The sequence below is a fragment of the Brachyistius frenatus genome, unplaced genomic scaffold (genome assembly GCF_029030835.1).
Source record: "Brachyistius frenatus isolate BFR_SWC_R1_liver_20210118 unplaced genomic scaffold, ASM2903083v1 Contig_25, whole genome shotgun sequence".
NCBI lineage: Eukaryota > Metazoa > Chordata > Actinopteri > Embiotocidae > Brachyistius > Brachyistius frenatus.
The window spans coordinates 3,778,593-3,795,913 of record NW_027210624.1 but is presented as its reverse complement, the minus strand read 5'-3'; the positions used below and the strand labels follow the sequence as shown (position 1 = coordinate 3,795,913).

Here is a 17,321-nt window from a genome sequence, read left to right as displayed (position 1 = left end):
ATAACAAGTACATATTTTACCAAGGATTTTTAATGATCCTCAGACGGCCCCTGGTCCTTCAGCTGTCACCCACTGATCAACCGAGCTAAACTGTTTTGTATATAACTTGACAGAGTGAGACTTGATAAAGTGAGGTGAACATGAACAGGCTAGCTCGAGCACTGTGTCGTTCAGATATTAGACCTAAATATTCTCCTCTTTGTTGGAGCTGTAAAATGATTCCGGTTATTATTTCCACAAAGGTAATCTAATCACCTTCTTTAGTTATTTGCCTTGAGGCAGCTACCAATTTGTGATTTTTCAAACGAAAGCAGAGTTGATATCAACCTGTGTGTAAAACATATTATATCTATTGTATCCCCATATTTCAAAGTGAGTGTGGTAACTATGTTAAATCATGTGGTAATGCTCTTTGAGACACCTTTTGCTGCATGAAATACGATCACTGATGATATTAATGAACAGATCCTATGATGCCTACCGCCGTCTGCGATCTGGCTGTCGGACTCGTGTTTGTTTCTTTGACTCATCTGCTTCAAAGATGACATCACTCCTACAAAACCACCAGACAGTTTCTACCCTGTTATTAGGAATGACGAGTCTTTACTGCCAAGGACGGGCAAGACCTTACAGGTTGCTGCGATGATGTAACACTGCTCTTGTTCTACTAATCTCTGTGCTGGATAGCAGGATTTATTTTGGCAGTAACACGAGGCCCTTAGAGAAGACCAACGCGTATAAACAAGCATGCACAGAAGCAAAACAGCACAGATGAACCACAAAGAAATGGTATTTATTTGGTGTTCAGCTCTGTGCCTGCAGAGCGAGAATGATCAACTGTGCTGAGTGGGAGCATGTGAAGCACTACGTTAAGAAAGATTACTTTTGCAACACAACAGAGCTAAAGAGCACTTGAAACAAACTGAAACAGCTGAGTGATTACTCTGAGAGTTTGCCCTGCCATTAAAACCTTAATAGCATAAGTTTACATCTAATTTGGTAAAGTTTGGCTGTGGAAAATAGTTTTCAAACTCTATGTTTGACGATTTGTAACGCTTTAAATGCAACACTTCTTAATAGATCCAGACAAAGTTTCTCCATATAAAGGACACCCGTTTGTCAGGAGCTGTGTCATGAAGAAAGCGGTGACGTGAAGAGAAGTTAACAGAGATGGCCCCTAAAAAAGAAAAATTACACAACAGCTTCGTCGTCGTTACACTCTGCATGAAGCGCTGCACCCATCACCCCCCCCCCCTATTCTTAAGTGAATAATTCCCGAACGCCTCACAACGTACTGTATATCCAAATAAATAGCAGAACTTCCTCTTTTTGATGATACCTCTCAAAGCAGAAAAGTGTTTTCAGCCCGTTATAAAATCACAGCTGACCTCTGCACCGTCTCCAGCACATTACATCCCACGTTGTATGAAAAAAGAAAAATAATATCAACGTATTTGTGGGCCTATAAGACAACTGAGGTATTAGCAAATATTACAGAGGCGTATGCTGAATGGTTCACCCCAACAATGACCAGTATATGAGCTTAAAAGTGGAAGTAGTGAAATTACCCTGAAAATAGCCTATAGGGTCAGAGGGTTTAAAAAAAAAGGTTCGATAAAGTTGACGCAAAGAAACGCATCACAGACTAAAAGAAAAAGAAGAAAACGGGTGGAGGACAAAGAGCACCTGATCTGATGGACAGGATGAAAGACGGGCAGCAATTATTCACATTATATTAACGTCCAACATGTCCTAGAGCAAGAACGTCCAGCAAGAGTAACCACAGGTAATTTATTTCAGAATAAATATTGTATTTGCAATTATCTGCGAATGTGTGAATATATGTGAATATTTTCATTAAGACAATAATTGATATGGATTAAAGGGCGTCAATTTCACAGTTAGCCTATTTAATATATCTATAGCATTAGTAAATTAACGGTTTTCAATATTGTCATTTATTAAATCCTTTTTTTGATGAATGCAGTTCAATATGCTAAAAGTGTGTGACAGCCAGGCAGTCATCATTTGTTCGTACGCATGGTCTGATGTCGTTTTAAAGTTGTTCGCCGAGTACGAACAAATTCAGAGAAGAACATTTTAATGAACCCCAGATTTGTACGTCGAATGTTCGTACGCACGGTTTGAGAACAGATTTGTGCATCCTGTTTGAGAATGAGGCCCAATGTGAGCTAAAGCCCAACCAATGAAACTAAATGAATTGTCCTTGATGTGGAAGCACTGAAAGCAGATAAAGTGGAAATGGTGAAAGCCAATGAAATTACACTTTTAAGCCTGGAAGACATTTGAATTGTTAGTTTGTGTGCAACCACTGAAAGAAGTTAAACTAACATTTAAAAACTAAAAGTATAGTATCAATGAGGTTAAAGAAGTTGAACTATCAACTGACCTGTTCATAATAAAGCAAAAAAGTTGTGTGCAAAGTGAAGTGTGATATGGTATGTAAGCAGTTCCCTCAGTTGTTATAGTGTTCATTATAAAAACAACCAGTAATGGGCAGAAACCTTGATAAGCCAACATGTCTAAAACTGAGAGACACTTTAGCTCTGGAAGTTTAGCAGCAGCAAGAGTGAGGCAGCCTATGTTTGAAATCATAATACCAGCGCCACGCCTCCTCACTAATCATCCCCCCAGATGTTCCGTCAGCTGCACATTCAAGGTGGATGCTATTTCAGCCTGGACAAGCTCACGTGTGCAGCCAGTCACTGGATCATTATTAGATAAACACTTCCAGACGGTCCATGTTTGCACTTAGATTGACCCCTAGCGATCAGAGGCATCCCGACAGGACTGCTAGGAGAGAAGTGCTTAATGACTGCATCACCTTCACGGTTGGAAAATCTTTCAGAGGAGAGAGGACACAGAGAAAGAGGGAGAGAAATTAGCATTTCCAAGGCTTGTCTCCTGCTCTGGGCTCTTTCACAGTCCTAACAGAAATAAAGTCCAGATTTACGGCATCCCTTAAGAAAGATATCCATTTTGTCTGGCGGGAAAGCAGTGCAGGGTTCCAGTGCAGGCGGCCACGCCGTCTCGGCAGACACATAACAGAGCCCCAACCTCAGCAGCATGGCCATAAATTCAGACAGAGGGAGTGTCGGAGAATGAAAGGTAAAAATATTCATAAGAAAATATAAAGGGAGTTGGAGTGAGGCAGGCTGAAGCTAGAACTCCATTTACTATGTTGTTTGATGTCTTTTGCAAGGCATGATGGGATTTCAGTATGAAGCAAACAGATTCTTCAACGCGCCCTTTGACCTTCACAGAGCTTGTTAAGAAAGAAAATGTTTTCGCAACACGTCACTGACAACTCTGTGGATCTCAATATGGAGTTGTTACTTTGAACTTGGCTTGCTGTGGTTAAATAGAACTCATCCGAAGCACAAAACCACGCGGAGATTACTTGACAAGCATAATTTTGACCTCGTTCCTGGCAGATTTGTGGTGCAAAGCCAAAGGAGGCCGACCACAGGATGGAGTGATAGTAGGACTGTAACTTAGAAAATTCAACTACTCGGATAAGACGTGTGCCTAACAAAGAAATGGTCAAGAATGCAATTTCGTCACAGTTCTAGTCAAAAAAACAGACAGGGTATAATGGAGTTATTCAAAAGCATTTGGTAACCATGGTGACACATAATCAAATCGGTATGACAAAATCATTCGAATTAGAGATTTATTAGACTTACAACATAATAAATCCACACCTCTTCAATGTAAAATGAGGTCCAACAGGTGGCAGCTTTTATATTTTCTCATGTGATGTAAACTCCTATGAAGTGTTAAGAGACTTAAATACCATCATGCGTCCGCACCTTTGATGGCACCCTGAGCCCTTCAGGGCCTCTGAGGTCAGATATACCAGACCTCCAACTTCAAGAGACGCTCCTGGACGAGAGCTTCAGACCTCGTTATCGACTTCCTTTCATAACTGCCCCAAGTCTTTGAAACTTTACAGTCACACTGCAAATAGATGCACCAAACCAACGCTGACCTTCTCTGCCAATTGTGCTGCATTAATACCAAGAAAACACCCCGGCATGGCTTCACCAAAATAAAACAGATAAAAGGTCTTAAGCAGACTTCACTGACTGAGCGCTCCAAGAGGTCCAGTGGTGTGTACCTCGAGACCCGTCACGCAGCTTAAATGTGGCTGTCAGCTACATCATGGTCTCCTGTTTAATGACTTGTAAAAGGGATGAAGTGGCACTTACAGTTTTAATTAACTGAATTATTTAATTAATTGTACTCATCTAATCATTTACGTGCACCCCTTAGTTTTTGAAAAATCTTTTTTTTTTTTCACTGTATTCTGCTCTACAAAGGCTGCTGTTATGGGAAAAAATGGTCATCTGTGTCTCTTGATGGATTTCTCCAAGTCCAAATGTTGACTGGTGTTGAGAAACAGCAGCTCCGTGAGGAAATCGTGCTTTGTGATTCCATGGCGCTCACACGAAAAACCTCACATTTGCTCTTACCATTTTCTCTCTGCTATTAAACTTCACTAAGGTTGCTGTGGTAACAACATCTGTAGTCACATTGTCTACTTCTGGCCAATTATCCATGGGAATAAAAGAACATACCAAACTACAAAACCAGACCGAAAAATTTTAGAACAAGATGCTATAAAACCTTTTTTGACAAACTAGTTTATGTTTTTTTTTCCTGCGAATGACAAAGTAACTAAACGGCAGTGAGCAGACTGCATACTTTCTATACCCATAATTGGAATTATGATCAATATGTAATTATGTGAGCCAACATAGCACCATCTGTTCCTCAATGATGATGTGACCCTGGAGGCATGTGTTGCACCTGAAATGTTGAACACACACATCGACATTATTTGATTCAGAGGGGCCGTGTGGAAACATCTATACGCAAGTCAGCGCACACGCATACAGAGGCTCCAGCTGTTAAGTAAACACACGTGTGTGCTTCAGTGTGATAAACACGGCACATCTGGTCAGGAGAGACAGCTGCAGCACCAGAATACTTCATCGACTCCTCTTGCCAGGGAACTCGTTTTAATCCCAGGTTGCTATGAACACCTTCCCAGGAACTGTCGTCCTGGAGGATGGGAACACTGGAGAGACACTGGTGGAAAGCTTGGGTCTCTCATTTCCCTCCAGAGTCGACACAGCGAGGTGGAGCCAGCAGAGTGGAGCCTGTTATTGGTGATCTGAACCAAATGTAGCTGTAGTGACTAACTGGTAGGATATTTCCAGAGTAACAGCTGGGAGCTCTGAACTATGAGCTCCGTAGTGCAGCTCTCCTATTTCCAAATAAACATTATTAATGGTACAGGTACTTATCCATGGTTGATCAGTGAAGAAAATTGGAATGCGTTTATAAACGGACCTTTTTTGCGAAACTGTTCCCCTAATTAGTGACCGTCATATTTTATCAACCATAACCAGGCGTGATTGGTCTGCCAGGTATGTCGCTTATGGTGTTTCTAAACTAAACTAAAACTACAAAAGCAAGAGTGTGCATAGTGGATTAAAGCATGCGTTTGTTTGCTTTAACTTGAGTTTCAATCATCAACATGTCCAGCTAACTAACTTCTTACCTGCAGTAGTAAACAAGTATTACTTCCACAGCCAAGGAGCACATCATTCACTTACTATGTTGCTGTAGCTCGTGGTGTTACAAGTCAAGTTCAAATTTAAAAAAAAAAAGCCTTGTCCACAACAAATATATCCACTGTGTGAAAACCAGTCATAGAGTTTAAGGCAACATTTTTTACTCAGAATTGCGATGGTAAATCTTCCACTGTTTCCAGTAACAGTACAACAAATCAGAGATATAGTACCAACAACAAAAGGATGATTCCTCTTTTCCACAGTAACAGCCTATCTGAGGTCGTACGAGTTTTCTAATGCCGCTACGCACATGTAAACGTGTTGACAGATCATCAATACAGAACTGACGGTACTGTCCCACCTAGATGGTCTGGTTTTTATCACTTCATGACGTTTTTCTTCTGCTACTTTTCATCTACTAAACTCAATATGGAAGCTCCACACTGCAGATAAAATCAAAATGTCAGAAAAGAAGATATCCAGGAAGTCCAACCAGACTTCCTGCAAAATAGAGGAAAATCTAGAAGAAGATCCAAAACACAGTCAACTGAGACATGTTTTCCATGTGACAACTCGCTTTGGGCTTATGATTTATAGTTATAGTGAAATATAACAATACATATGACCAAGATCATGGGTTTCTAAACAGCCAGTAAAACATTTTGCTACGTATTTGCATTTGGTTACCCTCACATTTTTAGTTATGTTTCTCTGTAACGGTATTATGCACTCTTATTCCCCATCCGCACTCTCAGACAAAGCAGCTCATGTCCGAGCTCAAGTCTAAGGTTAATGCCAAGGGCAGAGATCCCAGTTCAAAGTCCTGCATGCAATTAGAAGCTCATCATAGAATCACCACTAATTAGATTCTGAAGCCAGCGATCGTGGGTTTAAAATAAAGAAAAAGCTGTCATGGAGGGGTAAATATGCACTTAAGACCCACCACGTGAGACCACCAGCACTAATAAGCCTCTTGCAAGACTCTGGCTGCTACACAAAGCCAGGTGCAAGTTCATGTCAGTCTGCAGACAGGGATACTTCATCCTCATCTGGGCTTCGTAAGCATCCAGTGACAGAAGACAAAACACCCTTTAGCCTAACTGTAACACTTGGGTATAGTGATTCCCCAGTGCTGTGACAATTTTGACAATAAATTAATTATTTATGTCATTCATCAAGCAAAAATGTCACACACATATTCTCAAATATGAGGATTTGCTCTGTTTAATGCAGTGTTATTGTAAATATGTGAATGTTTCTCTTTGGATACTTGACTGTAGATCAGAAGGGTCACATCAACCTGCTGGAGATCCCCAAAGACCTCAATCCCTCCTTAATCTCTTTGCATTGTAAATCTGCCCTGTTGCCATTTGGTGCCCACTACAACTCTATTATAGTATGTGGTAACTTCACTGAACATTTAGCAGGTAAAGTGACAAATATTTTCCTAAGGAGTCGGTGGAGAGCTAACAAAAGCTAAAATGAGAGAGAATATTGGCTCGTAGGTGAAGATAAACACGAGTCCGTATGAATGCGAATGTTTAGAAAAGCAGCCATTTGCTATCACGCAAGCCGTAACAACATAATGTTTTTAAAGGTCCATGTTGTGTTCATGGTTCTGTCTACTGCCCCCAAGAGGCCACAATTTAATGAATACTACTTCAACACTGATGTTCTTATGTCTTTGGACAGATTCACTTAGTTCTAAGTGAACTACAGAGACTAAAACTGTCAGTACCATTGGAGAAAAAAAAAATACCAAGCTAAGCATTTTAGTCTAGCATGCTCACATTTGTCACTTAACACAATTTAGACAGTAAAGCTTGGACCCCCAGGAACCTGATTAGTCATTTGTATTATTATTATTTAGTCATTAGTCACACAGATACATCAATACCCTGACACATACCCCTTCCTTGATTACTTGCTCTGGACCTGAGCCAATCAAATCATAGCGAGCCTGACACCACGACAGACAGCTGAGGAAAGTGACAGTAACACAGTCAACTAGTGACAATGTGTAACAGAAGACAGTCACAACATCACCGCTCTGCTTCGCCTGCTTCATCTGGGCCGGAAATCAGATCAGACCTCAGCCAATTAAGTAACTGTGAACTCGGGCTGGTGTATATTTGGAGCGGAGGGTAAAAATAAACCCATCGCTCAGGGCTTTGTGATTAAATGATGTATACAAGGGAGTGCATGAGTTATTTTTAAAACTTGAATAACAGAAATACACCCTGTACTGATATTTTTTTGCTGGAAACAATGCCAAAAATAACTTCAAACACTATCTGGAGGTCACGGTCGAATCATGACATGAATTTGATTGATGTTTGTTCAGAAAAGTGAAAACTCTTGCTGTCATGAGTGAAGATTAAAAGACAGTGTGTGTATGAATGGAAAAAAGTTGTGTGTGTGTGTGTGTGTGTGTGTGTGTGTGTGTGTGTGTGTGTGTGTGTGTGTGTGTGTGTGTGTGTGTGTGTGTGTGTGTGTGTGTGTGTGTGTGTGTGTGTGTGTGTGCGTGCGAGTGTGTGAGTGTGTGTGTGTGTGTGTGTTGCCCTGTTAGGCAGCGCTCTATTTCTGTCGGTGCGTCCTGACAGAGCAGGAGCAGGTGCAGCACAATGAACAACTATAGTCTCCCAAGCCAGTCACTCACCACTGAATGAATCACACATGGAGGAGCTCAGCAGCCCCCCAAACTCCAAATCTAACTTAGACCATTCATTTCCTTCACTCGTATACACAGATAAAAGCACTGAATCACTTTCACTCATGACTTTTCAGCATGAAAATATATTTATGCGATACTTGTTCCTGTCACAAGGAGAGTTTGCTGCAGTTTGTTGCCGATCTGATCAGAAAAGTTTCATTAGAAATATTCAGATAAGGCAGACTAGTACTAAATCCGCCAGACCATGATTTGGAATAGATTTTTATCAAAACATAAGATTTAAAAAGCGTGATTTAGACCAATAACCCAAAACATTGAGGGTGTTTAAACTGTAACAATGCATTAGGCGCATCAAACATTTAGTTGAATTGTTATAACCATAAAAACAAGATAAAGTGAAGCACAATGTTTCACCACAAAAGTTAACAACAACTTTGACGGACCACTAAACATGCAGTCAGTCATCAGATGAAAGCCACATACCTTGATAATGTAGGTTATCGTCTCTGACAGTCACTGAGTCTTAATACGGTTGAAGTGTTTCTGATTTCAGATACAAGAAGTCTTTCCAGGTGTTTCGCTCTCTTGGTTCTAGAGTCCTGGGGAAGGTCACAGCTCTGGAGGCTTGTGGGACAGGACTACTGGGACATAAAAAGATAGACTGACAGGTCCACAGGCCCCGCCACCCCCCACCCACTTTCTATCTACAAGCCTCCTTTAGGGGCGTGTGTGTTGTTGCTCGATCTGCAGCAGGCATGAACTCGAGGGGTGGGCGGGTGGACGGGTGGTAAATTTAGAACGGTGCTTTCCCACTCCATCAGCCGCAGGCCAGATCAAACAAATGATGAGAGTGACAAGTGGCGGTCATGAAGCCAATCAAACTGGGGGCACTAGAAGACAAGATAAAGGAAGTGGTTACGTTCAAAATTGTGATGGAAACTCAAAAATGTAAATCCTTAAAGTAAACATCTTGTGTGTAGCTGCACTGGTAAAGTTTACAATCATGAACCTAACAAGTCCAAACTTTATCAAATGATGACATGAATTAGTCTTGGAGTCAATGGAACAAAATACTTGTATTATTTTGTGTGTCGATCTTTAAGGCTACTTTGGGTACCTCATTGTTTATCACTTTCTTTGACTTTGCTGCCTGTGAAAACTGTTGGGTATCTACGCGCCCATACCAACAGAAAAAAAAAACCCTGATGGATAAAGGATAAGAGGCCTAGGTGTCCTGTGAACTTCAAAGTTTTACTCTGCAGCTAGCAATAGAGGACTATAATATAGACTGTATTAACCGCACATTTTTAAACTGAAAGCAAAGGGTTAGGAACTTTAAAAGCAGGGCGCGTGTAATGAAAGACAAGTTGGATTATGGGAAAAGTTGGATGCAGTGTTCCTGGAGCATGGTGCATTCTCTGCACTGAAAGTCACCATGCTTTGATTCAGACCATTGTGTCTCTGCCAGGTCCCTAAACATCACAGAAGTCCAGAACTAAACTGCTAAACTGGAGCTGCCCTTTAACTGACTGTAACAAGTTGAAGCCCGTTGGATAGAAAATTCACCATGAAAATTAAAGTAGCGATCGGGGGGAGAGGAGGTTTGTAGACACTTCTTTGATGCACATTTAAAAAGGAAAGGTTCAAATAAAAGCAACAATGGCTGAGATACTCTGGCTTTTAGTGTCTGGTTGGACCCAGAAGGCTGAGTTTGACAGTCCCTGAAAAAGAACTCTCTAGACTTTGCCTGCCTGCTACATGCCCACAATCCTGCCCAAAGTTTTACATTCACGTACATTTGTAGTATCCAGCGAAAGTTGAGATAACCCCGTGACATCACGCATTGGATTGTAAACTAAATGTTGAAGCGTCCAGTCAGGCCTTTCAGCTGCTGTTACCTTGGCTTTGGACACGTGGATATTTGGACCTGGCAAAATTTTGACATTTTGAGTCAATTGGTAACTTTAATACTGGTGTGGTTTTTTTTGTTTTGGTTTTTTTAAATCAGACTTTACCTCCTTTAAAGGACAGACAAAATCATAAAACTCTTAATTAATCTTAACTCTTAGTTAATCTAGCATGATTGAACTTGTTTTTCATGCAAGGTGTCCAAAATTGAATCCAGTCCATTTAAGGACTTTGACATGGAGGTTCTGATGCCACTCAATCTCCCCAAAATAGACCTTTGCTTGTCTCTGGGATAAAAAATCAGCTGTAAGGTCAGTAATCCCTCCAACAAACACTAACTAGCCAAACACGATTACACACAAAAATACCTGATGATTGATGTAAAAAACAATAAGCTGTCTTAACCTGAAGGCTGTGAGTGTTCGGCAGTGATAGATGTGATCAGTCTTTCCTTCAGTTGAATGTTTCTAAATCAAATGGAAAGTTAAGCATATCAGATTTACCACCGATTGTATTTTCAAAACGGACAAACCAAAAATGGCTCCTCTTAAGGAAGCCTAGATGTTTCAGAGTTGACTCTTTCTACAGCCCAATCTACTGGGTCATCTCGGTATGAAAAGAAAAACCTCCTGAAAACCTGAACATGTGCTGAAAAGTGTGAATTTGAATAATCTTTTCACCATTATATGATGTCAGAGCTGCACAGAAAGCTCGGGTCATCTCACTGGATTCCAACATGTTGCAAACCATGAGTTTAATTTGCAACAGATATGACGTGTTTTATTCCATCAGCTATTGTTGTATTAAACAAAAAGTAACTTGGCTTGTTACTGGCTGGTGTTTCTTTCCTAATGGGTCGAAGTCTCTCAGCAGGAAGTAGCAGCAAAGATCGGAAGAAACAATAAAACACAGGCTCAGTCGGGATGTGATCTCTTCTCACAGAGATCATCCAAGAAAGACATCAAACCTAATAACTCACCATCTCACGTGCAGTGATCATTAGTGCTAAAAAGTGACATGGAGGTCTTCAAACAGTCAAAAAGCAGACAAACCTCTCATTCATCACACTTTGAGGTTCAAAAGCACAACAAATCCCAACACAGGACAGACGGAGAGGAAGGACGGGAATTTAACGCGCACAGAGACCCACAGATAAGAACGGGGCTCCGGTTCAGCTGGCCAACGAACAAAGGACATACTGGGCAACGGAAAGGACGTCTGAACACAGAACAGTAACATGGAGGAGGTGGGCAGAGAGGATGAGGCACAGATTTGTAATTACATGGATTTAGTGTGGAGGGCAGTTTAAACATGTGGCCTACAGAATCATTAGTGTCAAGCATTGACTTCCACTTTGGTTTGGAGCTTCATAGCAAACAGCACCATCTAGTGATCACACAAGGTATAACCACATTTGAATCCCTGCTCTCACTAATTTCTCATCTGCTTTGTTGGCTTTTCTAACTCTTAACACCACCCTCATTCTGCCAGATATCCCACCAGTTGATTTGTGCGAAAAGGTACATCTTAAAAAGTGATTCATGATTTTTTTTTTTTTCAGCTGGTACAGAAAGCAGCTGCGGGCACGGGGCCAAGCTTTAAGGTCCTGCAGCATTGTGCCTCCACTAAGCTTTGAAAGGAACTAGGTTGAGCCACTTCAGAGCTAATTAGTAGTGGAGAAACATTAGTTCTTTCAAAGCCAGCAGAGAAATGTCAGAGCAAATGTGATTTCAATTTAGCCCCTTGTTAAGAGCGAGCTGAATGTTGATTGTTAACATGCCCCAGACCACACTGAACTGTCAGCACAACAGTGAACTGAGGGCAAAAGAACTCCACTCCTGTTTTTCCATAAACAGTTGCAGAAAGACCACAATAATGTCCTGGGATGCAGAAGAGCTGGAAGTATGTGTACTATTAAACCCTCTCCCCTCCTTCACAGCCGTGCTTTGATGACAGTCAGCCATGCAGGCAAACTCAGCAGCTTCTGATTTAAAAGGAATATTCTGTGCAACACGCAGAGCCCTCACGTGTGAAATAGACAGACCAGACCCAAGCTGATTCAGCTTGTTCAGCCCTGAAACCCTGCAGCAGCATGAGGCGACATTCACACGGAGTAGGGAGCATGAACCACCAGCGCCAATTAAGACACAATAAAAGTCTTTGTAAAGAGTTTTGAAAAGAAATAACAGATGGGGGGGAAAAAACCAACAAGCAAGAAAGAGAGAGAGAAGAAAAAAAACAAAAAACAGTTTGCTTATGTAAGACAAATCTGTCCCATCATTACCACTATGTTTTATTTTAAGTCATCAATATTGCTAACAACAGTTCAAAAAGATAAGTCGGGATTGAACAGCAGGCTTCATTACGTTCATTCAGCAGTTTGGCTCTTAAAGGATGATTCTGGTTTATTTCAACCTGGCATTGTATTCTTCACCTCCCTTGTAGAGAGTCGGGGAAAGTAGAAGCATGTATCTGGTTGACTAGTGTGAGCTCCCTGCAGCTTTCCAAAAACACAGATTTTTTTGGGGGGGGGCAAATCAGCCTGCATATATTCATCCGCACACGCTGGTTTTGAGCGACTTCTCGTTTCCCTGCATCTTTACAACAGAGGTGGAGAGTGCAAAGTTAGCATGACTCATTGAGCCACAACATCAGCATTAATGATAAATAAAAAATAAAACAACTTAACTTTACAGTTAGAACAACAGGTGGATATTGATATGCCCACACAATCAAGAGATATGAAACAATAAAAGTAACATCGAGAAGCAAAGCTGCTGAGGTAGCAAATATTTTCATTGATTAATTTATCGTTTAATTAATTAAAACAAATCAGAACCAATGAAAATGCCTGTCATAATTTCCTAGAGCTCAAGGTACCATCCTCAAATGTTTAAAATCAGACTAGCAGACAGACAACAAACTCTCCTGACAAGCTGGAGCAAAAATGTTTGTCAATTTTATTTGAAAAATGACAATTAATCAATCATCAATCTAATTAAAATGTGTGAGGGGCTTCCAATCATAAAAGGCTCTCTAGAAAAGTGAAATATTAATAACATGTTGAGAACTTGAAAACTTTAAACCTCACCTTAACGATCAGGCGTGTTGACTCCCATTAGTACCCAGCTTCAACAAACAGCACAATGAGCATTGAGATCAGCCTCCGTCTTGCCAAAAGCTCCACAAACTTCTCTTTCCACCTCTGATACGATGTGCATTAGGCCCACACACAAGACCAGACCCTCTGTGAGCACCTTTTACTGCAGCGCACGACTTCAAGGTTTCCACTCAGAGTCCACAAATAGACAGTGAAAGAGCAGATAAGACCTTAAGAGAGGGCAGATAGAGGGTTGGTCGAGAAATAAAAATAATTTAAAAGAAATAGGGTGTAAAAGGAGGCATGTGTGTGACAAACAAATCACAGCTCCAGAAATCAAAGTAGTGTAGAAAAGGAAAAATAACACCATAAAATGTGTATTTTTCTTCAAACTCACGCTGTACTCGTACAACGAGCAGCTTATCTTGACAGCGCCCATCGATGACAGCTCCAGTCCGTCTGCTCCCTCCATGCATCTATCAGCCTTTCCAGTCTTCCCTCCCCATCTCACCTCTATCATTCTGCACTGCTATGACCTACATGTCTACTCAACGGCAACAAAATTGGCATTACACTAACCAGACCCCCTCTCCACAAACGCCTGCTGCACGGGCTCCCAGCAGGCTTTCAAAGTACATTAATGAGCGGATATTTCCGGCCATGAGAGCACGCATACAGCTACAGTGAGACAAAATGGGGAAGACATAGATTGAGAAAGTACGTGATGGTCCAGAGAAAGAGAAGATGAACGGTGGACTGTACCTTTCATGGCCGCCGTGCTTCCAGTTATTCTTTGTAGAATAAATGATCTCCAGTTAAAGTCAGTATCCACAGTCAGAGAAACGGCAGGAAGGAAGAAGGCGATAGAAGGGACGTAGTGAAGACGAACAGGACAGAGAAAGAGTGAGACTGCCAGAGGTTAAGGACTGGAAGGACTCCGAGTCACATGACCAAGTCTGGAAGCGTCTGGCGGCTCATAAGTAACCACAGCCCACAAAACCACAGGGCGGGTTTGGCGGTGACACGAGCGTTGGCCCATTTAGGCGGTGACGAGGGGGGGGGGGGGTGGCAGTTAGAGAGAGTGAGAGCCGGGCATCGGGGAGTGGGTCACTAGGATCCCAACCAGGGGACGAACACCTGGACTGCGTCAGGCCGCACTAACTGACATCATTGTGGCGCTGATGAAAAGGAACGGGAATCTGCCCTAATGAGCTCCAACGAAAAATACGGATGAGGGGGTGGGAGGGGGAGGAGGAGGGGGAAGGGGAGCGGGGTTTGGACCGAGTCACCCGGCAGAGATAGGAAGGGTAGGAATCGCTTTTTAATCCTTCCAGCGGCCCTGATGAGTCAAACAGAGGGACAGTAAACCAGAAAAAGAAACAGCTCAGAGACAGAGGGAACTACTTTCCCACATGGCTGAGGCCGAACAGACGTAATCGACATGAAGGCAGACACAAACACGACGTCGATGCTTGCAAAGGTTCTGTTTAGCAGGTATGAAAATATGAATGTTTTAGATGAAAGCATAAACCTGAAGCCAATAACTAGTAAATTTAAATATTACTGTTTGCATCAAGATTTCCAAAAGTTTTGAGCTTTTATTAGCATGTAAATAAAAATAATGGGACACTAAAGCTCCTCAAGAAAGAATGACTCACAGCAGCGATTCAGAGTTTAGCGAAAGGTCGAGGTCTGCCTCAAATGTTACAAGTAAGCTGTATCGTTGCTTTCTGGGTGGACTAAAAGTGAGGTCGGCACTATAAACGCAAATGTCGGAAACTGACCGAGTGACTCAGTGATGAAATTAAGCCATTGATCAGCTGAATGTCCTGACTTCCTGTATCTGCTTCAAATAAAAGCCCTCATTTCAAATTAAAAGTCCTCTAGCGTCTCATGCACGGTCGAGCCATATACTAGATTTGAAACCAAATCCTGTTTGTTTGCCACTTGGTCACAGTAGAAGTTAAAATCTACGTCCGAGTATTCACTGATGAGCCAAAACATGATGTCAGAAGGGCCACCGAGGTCGTAGACTCAACACGACCTCTGGAGGTTAACTTGTGGTATCAGTCACCAAGACGTTAGGAACAGATCCTTCAAGTCCTGCAAGTCATTATTTGGAGCCGTGGACGTGACTGGTTGCAGTATATATCCCCCAATTCCTCGTTATCATGTCATTGGTCGTCTCTCTTTGGACTACTGCTGGGGAGAGTTCTCTTTAGCCGCAAACGGCTGCCTGCTGAGTTCGCTGAGCCAAACAACAAGCTAAAAGAGGCTAAAGAGGAAGACGTTGAGGGAACAATTCTCTGTGCATTTGTCTGTGTGAAAAACACAGTCATTTGATCCCCCCCCCCCTGTTAATATAAAAATATTGATTAATGCTGCTTTCGGGAAATCCTGAAAATGTTGCTACAAAACTAATGGCTGCATGTATCTGTAGTCAGGGTGGAGCTTTTAACATAACAGTAAAAGACGAGAACAGTTACAAGCTGATATTAGATACCGAAATGACCTATTTTGACCAGATGTTGCAAGAAAAAAAACCATTTGAAAAGGGAGCAGTTTACCGTCCGAGTCAAACTTAGCTGAGCGACAATCCCAAGTGGAGAGGGGCCCGGGGTCAGCAAATCAGAGAAGAGAGCGAGCAGATGTGGAAGGCAGAACAAGATCACTGCATATTTAACTATAGTAATTGGGGTTTCTTTGCTTGGGAGAACTACAACCACTGATTCATATGGTCGTGTTCATAGGGCTCGTGTCTGGCAGTCTCATTAGGCTTTGACAGCAGCATCAGGAAATGCTTTATCAGAATGTAATGGATAAATAGGTTTCTCTGATATGATAAGTATCCCAGCGGCTCTGTGATTGTGCATCAAGGTTAGACGACCAGCCACGCGCTGCTACCATCTCGGGCATCCTGCACAAATGCTTTCCTATAAAAGGCAAGTCGTAAGCTCCACTGTGGCAGCAGACCAGAGGACAATGATAAGCAGCACCAGGTGCAGGTGTGTGTCCATGTACATCTGTCAGACTGCGGCACTTCAGGGTGACTCCCTCTTTAGCTCATCACCTCCAATCAGAGCAGTGACTAGACTATGAGGAGGTGAGGAGGTGGGGCGGTTAGGGGTGGGGGGCGGCACCTGGAACCACCTGATAACATCACACGCCATGACCTCACATACTCCGTAGGGTCTCCTGTTGTTCTCAGTCAAACTGATTTTTATTTGATGATTCAACCCATGTGGAGTGACTAAGAAAACCAAATGTCACATATTTGTAAAGAAACAACATGCACGACCTATTTGTAATCTCCATTTGATTCAGCACTGCTCTCATAGTGAGTATCCCATTTCAGCATGAGTCATGTCTATATCAGACAATATTATGAGCAACGAGCTTCACCGGGAGACAACTCTGAGGCTCTCACTAATACATACAGCATTTTCCTTTATGGAAGGAACCATGTCGGTGGATTTAGTTAACGAGTGTTTATTGTCTAGAGGAGAAAATTACAGCTTGAGCAAACAGCAAGAAGCTGTAAGAAACTTGTCAGCAAACGGTTCTGTGCCACTCACCGATGTGTATAGAGTTGGACTGTAGGGGATCGGCCCACGTCTTTTGTTACCCTAACCACTAACCACCACCATTGTTTGAACAACCCTGTCGCACTTAGCCACCCCCACTGGTTGCTGATTGGTTCATCCTTCAGAGTGGCTGAGCAAACCTCAAATACAAACTCCCCGACTCTCTTTTATTTCTGAAAGGTTGCCTCTGTTTCAGCTCCTGAGTGAATCCGGCTCATTAGCTTCTAACCATATCTAACCGTGTCATTTGGCACGGAGCAGGTCGTGACAATCACTTGACAAAAATGACGCCAAAAGTGGGATCAAAAGCAAAACAAACAAAAAATACAAATAAAAGAAAGGGAAGCTGCAGATTTAGCTGATAACTCTGTGGGAACGTCACAATGAGTCGACCCCTTTCCCATGGTCACATTATTCTCACATTGTCAAGTAGAATAAATTGGAACTTTAAC

The 17,321-nt window shown here is 42.1% G+C and overlaps 1 protein-coding gene across 1 annotated transcript in view; it reads right to left on the bottom strand.

Annotated features, from left to right (window-relative positions):
• Positions 1-14,196, bottom strand: part of svila (supervillin a) — a 77,030-nt gene extending 62,834 nt beyond the window's left edge. The window contains exon 1 of the mRNA XM_069698081.1: positions 14,048-14,196. Within this exon, the coding sequence (XP_069554182.1) occupies positions 14,048-14,054 (7 nt within the window). The 5' untranslated portion in view covers positions 14,055-14,196. The remainder of the gene's footprint in view (positions 1-14,047) is intronic.
• Positions 14,197-17,321: the final 3,125 nt, after the last annotated feature.